The 12876-nt window shown below is 39.5% G+C and overlaps 1 protein-coding gene and 1 long non-coding RNA gene across 4 annotated transcripts in view; one reads left to right on the top strand and one right to left on the bottom strand.

Annotated features, from left to right (window-relative positions):
• NEMF (nuclear export mediator factor) overlaps window positions 1-12876 on the bottom strand; it is a 69714-nt gene that overhangs the window by 26477 nt on the left and 30361 nt on the right. For all 3 annotated transcript variants that reach the window (XM_077940964.1, XM_028851536.2, XM_015143655.3), the window contains 2 exons: window positions 5986-6089; window positions 5205-5267 (listed from right to left, as the gene is read on the bottom strand). In XM_077940964.1, the coding sequence (XP_077797090.1) occupies window positions 5205-5267; window positions 5986-6089 (167 nt within the window). The remainder of the gene's footprint in view (window positions 1-5204; window positions 5268-5985; window positions 6090-12876) is intronic.
• Window positions 6848-9569, top strand: LOC144330253 (uncharacterized). Its single transcript, XR_013396258.1, has 2 exons — window positions 6848-7653; window positions 9251-9569. It is a non-coding gene; the product is annotated as an uncharacterized LOC144330253 (long non-coding RNA).

A 12876-nucleotide genomic window follows, 5' to 3' on the forward strand; every position in this document is an offset into this window, starting at 1 on the left:
GAACAATCTTGATGTTCGGTATTTATCAAAATGAACTGAAAACTTATATCCATACAAAAACCTACGCAGATGTTTACAGTAGCTTTATTCATATTGCCAAAACTTGGAAGCAACCAAATTCAGTAGATTAATGGATAAACTGTGGTTCATCCAGACAACTGAATATTACTCAGGGATAAAAAGAAATGAGCTATCAAGCCATGAAGAGACATGGAGGAAAGGTAAAAGCATACTACTAAGTGAAGAAGCCAGCCTTTAAAGATCAGTGGTTGTCAGGGGTTAGGGGAAGGGAGGGATGAACAGGCAAGGCACAGAGGATTTTTTTTAGCACAGCAAACTAAATCTGTATGATACTATAATGGCAGATACATGTTTTATACATTTGTCCAAACTTGAAGACTACACATCATCAAGAGTGAATACTGGCTGGGCTTGGTGACTCATGCCTGTAATCCCAGCACTTTGGGAGGCCGAGGTGGGCAGATCACTTGAGGTCAGGAGTTCGAGACCAGTCTGGCCAACACAGTAAAACCCTGTTTCTTTTAAAAATACAAAAACTAGCCAGGTGTGATGGCGTGTGCCTGTAATTGCAGCTACTTTGGAGGCTGAGGCAGGAGAATCGCTTGAACCGGGGAGGCAAGGTTGCAGTGAGCCAAGATTACGCCACTGCACTCCAGCTGGGCAAAAGAGCAAGACTCCATCTCAAAAAAAAAAAAAGAGTGAATCCTAATACAAACTACGGACTCTGGGTCATAATGATGTGTCAATGTAGATTCATTAGTTGTAACAAATGTACCATTCTGGTAGGGGATATTGATAATAGGGGAGGTTACGCATGTATGCAGCGGGGGTATGTGGGAAATCTCTATACATTCTGCTCAATTTTGTTGTGAACCTAAAACTGGTCGAAAAAATTGTCTTTTTAAAAAAAGAGGCCAGAGGCTGGACGCAGTTGTTCACGCCTGTAATCCCAGCACTTTGGGAGGCCAAGGCAGGCGGATCAGAAGGTCAAGAGATCAAGACCATCCTAGCTAACACGGTGAAACCCTGTCTCTACTAAAAATACAAAAAATTAGCCGGGCGTGGTGGCAGGCACCTGTAGTCCCAGCTACTCAGGAGGCTGAGGCAGGAGAATGGTGTGAACCTGGGAGGCAGAGCTTGCAGTGAGCAGAGATCGCACCACTGCACTCCAGCCTGGGCGACACTGCAAGACCTCATCTCAAAAAACCAAAAACAAAAAAAAAAAGAAAGAAAGAAAAAAGAAACAGGAAATTCTATCCCCATTGGTCTTGGCACCACTGCTGAAAATTAACTGATCATAAACTACAGGTTTATTTCTGGAATCTCAATTCTATACCTTGATCTATTTGTCCATCTTCATGCCAGTACCACAGTGTCCTGATTACTGTTACTCTGTAGAAAGCTTTAAAATCAGGAAATATGATTTTATTTGCTTCAAAATTTGCTCTTCATTTTCAATACTGCTTTGGCTAATCTGAGTCCCCTTGCATTACCATATGAATTTTAGAATCAGCTTCTCCATCTCTTTAAAAAAAAAAAAAAAAAAAAATGCTGGGCCAGGGGCAGTGGCTCATGCCTGTAATCCCAGTACTTGAGGAGGTCAAAGTGGGTGGATTGCTTGAGCTCAGGAGCTCGAGAGCAGTCTGGGCAACATGGCAAAACTTCATCTCTACAAAAAACACAAAAATTAGTTGGGCACAGTGGCATGTGTCTATGGTCCCAACTACTCAGGAGGCTGAGATGGGAGGATCGCTTGAACCTGGAAGGTCAAGGCTGCAGGGCGCCAATCACACCACTTTATTACAGCCTGGGTGACAGGAGACCCTGTCTCAAAACAAACAAACAAAAAAAGCAGCTGCAATTTTGAGGGATTACATTGAATCCATAGATTACTGGGGAGTACTGCTATCACAACAATATTAAGACTTTCAATACAAGCACATGGGATGTCCAATTTAGCTCTTTAATTCCTTAAAGTAATTTTATAGTTTATTATCTGTAAGTGTTGTTAAGTCTTTTGGTAAATTGATTCCTAAGTATTTTATTCTTTTTAATGCTATTATAAATTGACTTGTTTTATTAATTTCCTTTTCAGATTGTTAATTGGTAGTGTATAGAAATACAACTGATTTTTGTTTATTGATCTCATATCCTGGACATTGCTGAACTTGTTTATTAGCTATGATAATTTCTGGTGGATTCTTTAGGTTTTTTTAATGTGTGAGATCATATCAACTGTAAACATAGTTTTACTTTTGCCTAATTTGGATTTTTAAATTTCTTTTTATTGCCTAATGACCTATATAGAACCATCAGTATAATGTTAAATAGAAATGGCAAGAAACAAACATATCTGTCTTATTACTGATGGGAGGAGGAAAGTACCCAATCTTTCAGCAGTACGTATGATTGTTAGCTGCGGGTTCTTCATAAGTGCTTGTTTACCAAGTTGAGGAATATCCCTTCTATTCCTAGTTTGCTAAGTGTTTTTATCACATACAAATGTTGAATTTTGTCAAATGGTTTTTCTTCGTAAGTTGAGATAATCTATGTGTTTTTTGTCCTTTATTAGTAGACTGTATTACATTAATTTCCATATACTGAACCAACCTTTCATTCCTGAGATAAATCACACTTTGTCATGGTATATAGTCACTTTAATATACTGCCAGATTCAGTTTGCTAATATTTTGTCAAATATTTTTGTCTATATTTATAACTGGTATTGGTCTATAGTTTTCTTGTGTTATCTTTGGTTTTTGTAATACTGGCCTTGTAGAATGAGTTAGGAAGTGTTCCCATTGATCCCATATTTTGGAAGAGTTTGTGAAGAACTGGCATTCAACCTTCCTTATAATTCACCAGTGAATCCATCTAGCCTAGGGTTTTCTTTGATGAGTATTTTTTAAATATTTTTCTTTATTATTAATCCAATCTCTGCACTTACAAGTTTATTTCAATTCTCTATTTCTTCTTGAGTCAGTTTTAGTATTTATATCTTTGTAGGAATTTGTCCATTTCATCTAGGTTACATAATCTGCTGGCATATAATTGTTCATGGTATTGCCCTATAATCTTTTCAATATCTGTAAAGTCAGTAGTAATGTACCCTATTTCATTCCTGATTTTAGGAATTTGAGTCCTCTATTTTCTTGGTCAGTCTAGCCAAGGGTTTATCAATTTTGTTTATCTTTTCAAAGAACCAACTTGGGTTTTGTTCATTTTCTCTATTTTTTTCCTATTCTCTGTTTTATTCATTTCTACTCTAATATTTACTATTTTCTTCCTTCTCCTTGCTTTGGGTTGTTTTTGTAGTTCTTAAAGTGCAAAGTTAGGTTACTGATTTGAGATAGAAATTTCCTTTTTTTTTTTTTTTTTTTTTTTGAGACGGAGTCTCGCTCTGTCGCCCAGGCTGGAGTGCAGTGGCCGGATCTCAGCTCACTGCAAGCTCCGCCTCCCGGGTTTGCGCCATTCTCCTGCCTCAGCCTCCCGAGTAGCTGGGACTACAGGCGCCCGCCACCTCGCCCGGCTAGTTTTTTTGTATTTTTAGTAGAGACAGGGTTTCACCATGTTAGCCAGGATGGTCTCGATCTCCTGACCTTGTGATCCGCCCGTCTCGGCCTCCCAAAGTGCTGGGATTACAGGCTTGAGCCACCGCGCCCGGCCAGAAATTTCCTTTTTAAATATAGGTATTTACAGCTATAAATTACCCCCTAAGGGCTGCTCTTCTTGCATCTCATAAGTTTTGACATACTGTATTTTCATTTCATTCATCTCAAAGTGTTTTGTGGCATCTTTTGTGATTTCCTCTTTGTTCCATTGCTTATTTGTAACTGTGGTATTTAATTTCCACATACTTATGAATTTAAAACATTTTCTTCTACTACTGGTTTCTAATTTCACCCCACTATAATCAGAAAACTTACTTTGTCTAATTTCAAGAGTTTTAAATGTATTGAGGCTTGTTTTTGTTTCTTTTTTTGAGATGGGAGTCTCACCCTGTCGCCCAGGCTGGAGTGCAATGGCGCTGTCTCAGCTCGCTGCAACCTCTGCCTCCTGGGTTCAAGCGATTCTCCTGCCTCAGCCTCCCAAGTAGCTGGGACTACGGGCGTGTGCCACCACACCTAGCTTATTTTTTGTATTTTTAGTAGAAATAGAGTTTCACCATGTTAGCCAGGTTGGTCTCAACCTCCTGACTTCATAATCTGCCTGCCTCAGCCTCCCAAAGTGCTGGGATTACAGGCGTGAGCCACTAGATTGCCAAGGCCTGTTTTAGAGACTATCCTATGGTTTACCCCAGAGAAGATTTCATGTGCACCTAAGAATACAGGGTGAGCACCCCAAATCTGAAAATCCAAAATGCTCCAAAATCTAAAACTTTCCTAGTGCAGCATGACGACTAAAGAAAATGCCCACTGGCGTTTGCTAGAAATGTTTTGGAGCATTTTGAATCTCTGATTTTTGGATTTGGGATGCTAAACTGGTAAGTATAATGCAAATACTTCAAAATATAAAAACACTTCTGGTCCCAAGCATTTCAGATAGGATACTCAGCCTGTATTGTGCTGTTGTTAGATAGAGTATTCTAGAGGTGTCTGTTAGATTTAGTTTATAGTGTTGTTCAAGTCTTCATTTCCTTGCTGATTCTGCGTCCAGTTATTCCATGACTGAAAGTTGGGTATTAAAGTCCTCAATTATTATTGTAGAATTCTCTCTTTCTCCCTTCAATTCTGTCAGGTCTGCTTCATGTATTCTAGGGCTCTGTTATTAGCAGCACATATAACTGTTATATCTTCTTGATAGACTGATCCTTTTATCACTATATCTTTTTTTATTACACGCGTGTGTGTGTGTGTGTGTGTATGTGTGTGTCTGTGTTTTAGAGATCCAGTCTCATTCTCTCATCCAAGCTGATCCTCCCACCTCAACTTTCTGTAGCTGGGCCCACAGGTGCATGCCACTGCACCCAGATTTTTAAAAATTATTCTAGAGGTGGGGTTTCACTGTCTTGCCCAGTCTGGTCTCAAACTCCTGGCCTCAAATAATCCTCACACTTCAGCCTCCCAAAGTGCTGGGATTACAGCCATGAGCCACCACATCTGGCCCTCTATTAAATTTTTGTCTTACACTAAAAATATTTTAAAGAAAGGAATAAAAATTCTGAATAGAAAGAAATATGTTACCTGTTGGATTCTTAATTACACAGCTAGTAGCTCCATGAAGATCAGCGTGTACATAAATGTCTCCTTAAATACAGACAAAAAAAAAAAAATGACACTTTAAGTTCTAATTCTCTTTTTCTTTTTCTTTTTTTTTTTTTTCAGATGGAGTCTCACTCTGTCGCCCAGGCTGGAGTGCAGTGGTGCAATTTCGGCTCACTGCAACCTCCGCCCCTGAGGTTCAGGCAATTCTCCCACCTCAGCCTCCCGAGTAGCTGGGATTACAGGCACGCACTACCATGCCCAGCTAATTTTTTTGGTATTTTTAGTGGAGACAGGGTTTCACCATGTTGGCCAGGCTGTTCTTGAACTCCTGACCTCAGGTGATCCACCTGCCTCAGCCTCCCAAAGTGGCTGAGATTACAGGCGTGAGCCACCACACCCGGCCAAGTCCTAACTCTAAGTGTGAAAAATGATTGCAAACTTTAACACCGCAACAGTAACCTTTTAAAAATTTGACCTACAATGACTCTGAAGACTGAAAGTTATTCAATACTCTAATGTAATAGAGTATTGAAAGTCCAACACTGCAGATTAGCTCAGCAATACCATTTTAGGAATATTCACTTAAAAACTAAAAGCATCAAAACACATATTCAACAAACCATGAAGCATCATGCATCAAATCTTTCTACTAGTTAAATCTATCAAACAAAAGAGTATAACAAGAAAATGAATGCCTAATATTGAGATAACTGATCCAATCATTTAAGAGAAAATTCTTCCAAATTTTAATCTTACCTACCTGGTGTCAAGTATCTTTTCACAATTATTTCATTCTGTTGCTGATCTCGTCCACCTATAATTAGATAGTTCTCTGAGCTAATGAACCATAGAAATTTCTCAAACCTACCAAGATGAAAGAAAAAAAGTTAATTTTTCTTTATAGCTGCCTGAATTCATACCCTTTTTGCAAACGAAACACAACAGGAAGCTATCCTGCCTGTGTAGTTTAAGACAAGTTGATGGTTTAATTTTTTTTAAGGCATCAAGCTGAATTTGACTAAAAACCTATAATACAAATTGCCCTAGGATATTCTTAAGACAGTCTTAGAAAAAAGAAATTAAATTCTATATTTAAAAAAGTTACTTTCTTACTCCATATAGCCTTCTTAAACTAGTAACTTCTAACAATAAATTACATAAAGCAAAAGTATAAAATGTCATATGGTCCTTAAGTTTAGCTTTCTTTTAGTGAGGTACTGAATAGGCTTTAGACCACTGATAAGAAAGAAATGTTGTTTTCCCACTCTGTTCTCAATAAATGAACGTAATTAATCTTTATATATGATATTATTTACATTGTTTTAAACACAAAAGACCAAAAATTGTCTTTAGGAGGGTAAAATTATAACTTTTCTCAAAAGACAAAGTAACTTGGGTTTTCATGATTAATACCTGCAAGATAAAAAGTATAGAGTATATTATTTGTAGGACATTTAGAAAATGACATGCAAGACAGATGAAAATAAATACTTGCTACATGATATATGACTACAGAGATTATCTTCCGTATGTTTTAATCCACAATTTTTAAAACTTTTGGTTAAAAATGGTAGACTAAATTTCTGTTTTAACTACTCATTTCATATTTCCTTTGTTTTCAGCCAACACCTTTATTGGAAAGTTTCTTGAGCTGACAGTTCATTTGAAATTTATCCCTGAGAAGTTTGCACTGTGGATTCTGCCTTTATAAGATGCTGACTTATTTCCTTCACTCCTTCAACTGCATGTGGGCAGACTAGGAAGGAACTAGCAGGATTTCCTGAATGATAGACATTCTCCTCCTTATCTCCAGTCATACGTCAGCAATCCTACCTCTCTCCTTGATAGTAAGAATCATTTACCCTAGATAACACAACAGATAAGGAATATGGTAATTGAAGTTCTTCCCACTTGAAGGTGTTTCCATTCCCATTGACCTTCCAGACCACTCAAAATGGTAAAAGCAGAGCCGTAACGATCCAGTTTTGTGTGGTGCCAGGATGCCATGAAGAACCATCTGTAAGCCAGACTTGAGGTTTGTTTTTCATTTTTTTTCCTCAACTAGTCAGAGGGAATTCTGAATGAGGCCCAGGTATGTCCTGAGGGCTAACTATTAACATGCAGCAGGATTAGGCATTGACATGGTTTGGTTGTGTCTCCACCCAAATCTCATCTTGAATTGTAGCTTCCATAATTCCCAGATGTTGTGGGAGGGTCCCGGTGGGAGATAACTGAATCACAGGAGGAGGGAGGGTGATTACCCCCATACTGTTCTTGTGGTAGTGAATAAGTCTCATGAGAGCTGACGGTTTTATAAGGGGAAACCCCTTTCGCTTGGTTCTCTCATTCTCTCTCTCGCCTGCTGCCATGTAAGACGTGCCTTTCACCTTCCACCATGATTGTGATGCCTTCCCAGCCATTTGGAACTGTGAGTCTATTAAACCTCTTTTTCTTTATAAATCAAAAAAAAAAAAAAAAAATGGTAGACTAAGCACAGATACTTAACTTAAACTCCCTAATACAATAGTGAAAGGATTTTATTACTATTTTCTAATCTGATTTTTTTATTGGGTAACACATACTCACAGTTGAATAAAATTTTTTACTTATATAAAAAAGGTCAGCCAGACACGGTGGCTCACACCTGTAATCCCAGCACTTCAGGAGACTGAGGCGGGCAGATCACAAGGTCAGGAGATCTAGACCACCCTGGTTAACACGGTGAAACCCCGTCTCTACTGAAAATACGAAAAATCAGCCGGGCATGGTGGCGGGGTCCTGTAGTCTCAGCTACACTAGAGGCAGAGGCAGGAGAATGGCGTGAACCTGTGAGGCAGAGCTTACAGTGAGCCGATATCACGCCCCTGCACTCCAGTCCAGGCGACAGAGTGAGACTCCGTCTCAATAAAAAATAAAAATAAAAAATAAAGGTAGTGAGAGATCCTGCATCCCTTCAGTTCCTGTCACTACACCAAAGAGGGAGCCATTGTGATTGGTTTTCTGAGCATCCCTCTCGAGATTCTTTACACATAGAAAAGTTAAAATATTTATCCTAATCTTCTCTTTTCTGTTGCGGGAAGTCAGGGACCCCGAATGGAGGGACCAGCTGGAGCTGTGGCAGAGGAACATAAATTGTTAAGATTTCATGGACATTTACCAGTTCCCAAACAATACTTTCATAATTTCTTACACCTGTCTTACTTTAATATCTTTTTTTTTTTTTTTGAGACAGAGTCTCGCTCTGTCACCCAGGCTGGAGTGCAGTGGCGCAATCTTGGCTCACTGCAAGCTCCACCTCCCAGGTTCATGCCATTCTCCTGCCTCAGCCTCCCAAATAGCTGGGGCTACAGGCACCTGCCACCATGCCCAGCTAATTTTTTGTATTTTTTTTAGTAGAGACATGTTAACCAGGATGGTCTCGATCTCCTGACCTCGTGATCCCCCTGCCTCAGCCTCCCAAAGTGCTGGGATTACAGGCATGAGCCACAGCACCCAGCCCTTACTTTAATCTCTTAATCCTGTTATCTTCGTAAGCTGAGGACGTACATCACCTCAGGACCACTGTGATAATTGTGTTAACTGTACAAACTGATTGTAAAACGTGTGTTTGAACAATATGAAATCAGTGCACCTTGAAAAAGAACAAAATAACAGCGATATTCAGGGAACTAGGGAAGACAACCATAATGTCTGACTGCCTGCAGGGTCGGGCAAAATAGAGTCATATTTTCCTTCTTGCAGAGAGCCTATAAATGGACAAGCAAGTAGGGAAGATATCGCTAAATTCCTTTCCTAGCAAGGAATATTAATAATTAATATCCTGGGGAAGGAATGCATTCCAAGGGGGAGGTCTATAAATGGCCACTCTGGGAGTGTCTGTCTTATGCAGTTGAGATAAAGACTGCAATACGCCCTGGTCTCCTGCAGTACCCTCAGGCTTATTAGGGTGTGGAAAAAACTCTGCCCTGGTAAATTTGTGGTCAGACCAGTTCTCTGCTCTTGAACCCTGTTTTCTGTCATTTCAGATGTTCATCAAGACAATACATGCACTGCTGAACATAGACCCTTATCAGTAATTCTGCTTTTGTCCTTTGCCTTGTGATCTTTCTTGGACCCTTATCAGGAGTTTTTGATTTTGCCCTTGTCCTGTTTCCTCAGAAGCATGTGATCTTTGTTCTCCGTTTTGCCCTTTAAAGCATGTGATCTTTGTGACCTACTCCCTGTTCTTGCACCCCCTCCCCTTTTGAAATCCTTAATAAAACTTGCTGGCTTTAAGGCTCAGGTGGGCATCATGGTCCTACTGATATGTGATGTCACCCCCGGCAGCCCAGCTGTAAAATTCCTCTCTTTGTACTCTTTCTCTTTATTTCTCAGCCTGCCAGCACTTATGGAAAATAGAAAGAAACTATGTTGAAATATTGGGGGTGGGTTCCCCCAATACATTTTTAGACAGAGCACAAACTGTACTGCATATTGCTTTTTTCACCTAAAAGTACATTTTCTTCATTGCTGAATGGACACACTACACTTACTTAATCATTCCCCTACTGATAGTAATGAGGTCTGTAAAAAGACAAAGATATAGGGACAAAAATAATGGGAGAGAAAAATCAAAGATGTATTCTGTAATCATCCTAGTAAAGGAATGTACAGCCAACAAGTTAATAAAAAGTAGTCAATCAAAAGGTGGCAATAATGAAGACAAAAGAGGACACAGAATAAATGGGACAAGTAAAAAGCAAATAGTAAGATGGGTAGATTTAAACCCAAATATATCAGAGATTACATTAAATATAAATGCATTAAATGCCCAGGAAAACGGCAAAGACTGTCAGACTGGAAAACAATGACAATGATACATATGATGCTCCTTTAAAATACAAGGATGGAAAGGCTGAAATATAATGATGAAAAAAGATAGGCCAGGTAAAGTGGCTTATACCTGTAATCCCAGCACTTTGGGAGGCCAAGGCAGGTGGAGCACTTGAGGTCAGGAGTTTGAGACCAGCCTGGCCAACATGGTGAAGCCTCATCTCTACTAAAAATAGAAAAATTAGCCAGGCATGGTGGTGGACGCCTGTAATCTCTGCTACTCAGAGGGCTGAGGCAGAATTGCTTGAACCCAGGAGGCAGAAGTTGCAGTGAGCCAAGATTGCACCACTGCACTTCAACCTAGGTGACAGAGCAAGACTATGTCTCAAAAAACAAAAAACAAAAAGAAAGAAAGAAAGAAAAAAGATATACCATGTAAACACTAACCAAATGAAAGCTGAACTAGTTACACCTGACAAAGAAGGAAAAAATAATTACAAGTTAGAAGGACATTTCATTAAAGTTGATAGAAGGCTCAATTCATTAGAAAGATACAACAGTTACATAGTTGTATCATCGAATTATATTGTCTCATATAAAAAAAGCAAACACTGGCAAAAGTAAAAGGAGAAATGGACAAATTCGCAGAAGAATATTATAAACTTTCTGCCAATATATTTTAAACTTTAGACAAAGTCTTTAAAAAAAACACTGCTTACCAAAACTAGGAAATTTGAACAGTCCTTGCATTTACTAAATAATTTGAATCTGCAATGAAAAGCTTCCCCAACGAAAACTCCAGGACTACTCAGCTTCACAGGTGAATTTCATCAGATATTTAAGAACAACTGGCCGGGCACGGTGGCTCAAGCCTGTAATCCCAGCACTTTGGGAGGCCGAGACGGGCGGATCACGAGGTCAGGGGATCGAGACCATCCTGGCTAACACGGTGAAACCCCGTCTCTGCTAAAAAATACAAAAAACTAGCCGGGCGCGGTGGCGGGCGCCTGTAGTCCCAACTACTCGGGAGGCTGAGGCAGGAGAATGGCGTGAACCCGGGAGGCGGAGCTTGCAGTGAGCTGAGATCCGGCCACTGCACTCCAGCCTGGGCGGCAGAGCGAGACTCCGTCTCAAAAAAAAAAAAAAAAAAAAAAAAAAAAAAAAAAGAACAACTGAAAAAGGAACACTTTCCAACTTGTTTATGACGCAATATGACCTTGATACCAATACCCAACAAGAACATTACAAGAAATGATAATTACAGGATGATCCTATTCAACAACAGAGATGTCAAACAAAACAGAGAGAGAGAGGAGACAAATACAACCAAATTTTGAAAGGTGGAAAACAAATGGACAAGTGATCAGACTTAAGAAGCTGAATCCTAAGCTAACGGTGAAAAAAGCAACAACTAAATTTACAATGTAAAACTCATAAAAGGCTAAACAAATGGCAGCACAAACAAGGAAGTAAGAGTTTAAGATGGGAATGAAAACAGGAGGACTGGCTGAGAGTCTGTTCAAGAAGCAGTTAGTTCCACATACGTTCTTTCCAGTTAATTCCTGTTCCATTTCCTAACAGAAGGCCAGAGGTTAATTTATCTAGAAAGGGTATAAAGATCATCTCTGGACAAGGGTAAATGTGGCACAGCTATATAACCAGGAGTAATATATGTAAAACACAGCAAGTAAGTAAATGAATTACTGGATCCTGAGACTCTCAGTCTATTATTTTCACTGGGCTCCCCAAATGCTGCAGCAGCCAGGTCTTCACCTTACAAGCAGGAGAGAAAAAGAATCTTTTCCGGGAAATGAGACTAGCTCAAGAGGAAAAGGGCTAAAGACAATGAAGATTCTACACAAAATGGCCAACACAGATCATTTCACAAGCCCAACCACCCAGGGAACTTCCAGTCAGCATTTTAATACCCTACCATAAAATGTAAAACATTGAACAGACAATCAAGGAGCACCAGACATTAATGAAAGTCTCTAATGTGAAAGCTGGAGATAAAAAGCAACATTTTTTAAAAAGTGCCTGTACTCCCAGCTACTCAGCAGCCTGTGCGACAGAGCAAGGCTCTGTCTCCAAAAAAAAGAAAAAAAAAAGAGGGTGCGGTAGGGCTGATGTGGGTATGTCAAAAACAAGTTACGGTAACCTGAGTAACTATAGACATCCAATATATGGCACAAGGAATACAGTTAATAACACTGTATTATATATTGGAAATTTGCTGAGAGTAGATTTTTTAAGTGTTCTTACCACACACATGAAAAATAGAGAGAGTATGTGAGATGATGGATACGTTAATGTGCTTGACTGTTTCATTTCATTATGCATGTGTATATAATAAAAACATACTATAGACCTTATATATATATAAATATATGAATATATATATAAATATATATAAAAAACCATATATATATATATATATATATATATATATATGTTTCTTTTTTTGAGATGGAGTCTCGCTCTGTTGTCTAGGCTGGAGTGCAGTGGCACGGTCTTGGCTCACTGCAACGTATGCCTCCCAGGCTCAAGTGATCCTCCCACCTTAGCCTCTCAAGTAGGTGGGACTACAGGTGTGCGCAACCACACCTAGCTAATTTTTGTACTTTCTGTAGAGACGGGGTTTTGCCATGTTGCCCAGGCTGGTCTCGAACTCCTCATCTCAGGTTATCTGCCCGCCTATGGCCTCCCAAAGTGCTGGGATTACAGGAGTGAGCCACTGCACCCTGTCTTTACAGAAAAATCTTGAAAAGCAGAGAGTTCTGAATGTTGATGTCCCTGAGACAGAGCAATTGCATGTACCCAAAATCTGTGTGTTTTCGTC

The sequence above is a fragment of the Macaca mulatta genome, chromosome 7, assembly GCF_049350105.2.
Source record: "Macaca mulatta isolate MMU2019108-1 chromosome 7, T2T-MMU8v2.0, whole genome shotgun sequence".
Lineage (NCBI taxonomy): Eukaryota > Metazoa > Chordata > Mammalia > Primates > Cercopithecidae > Macaca > Macaca mulatta.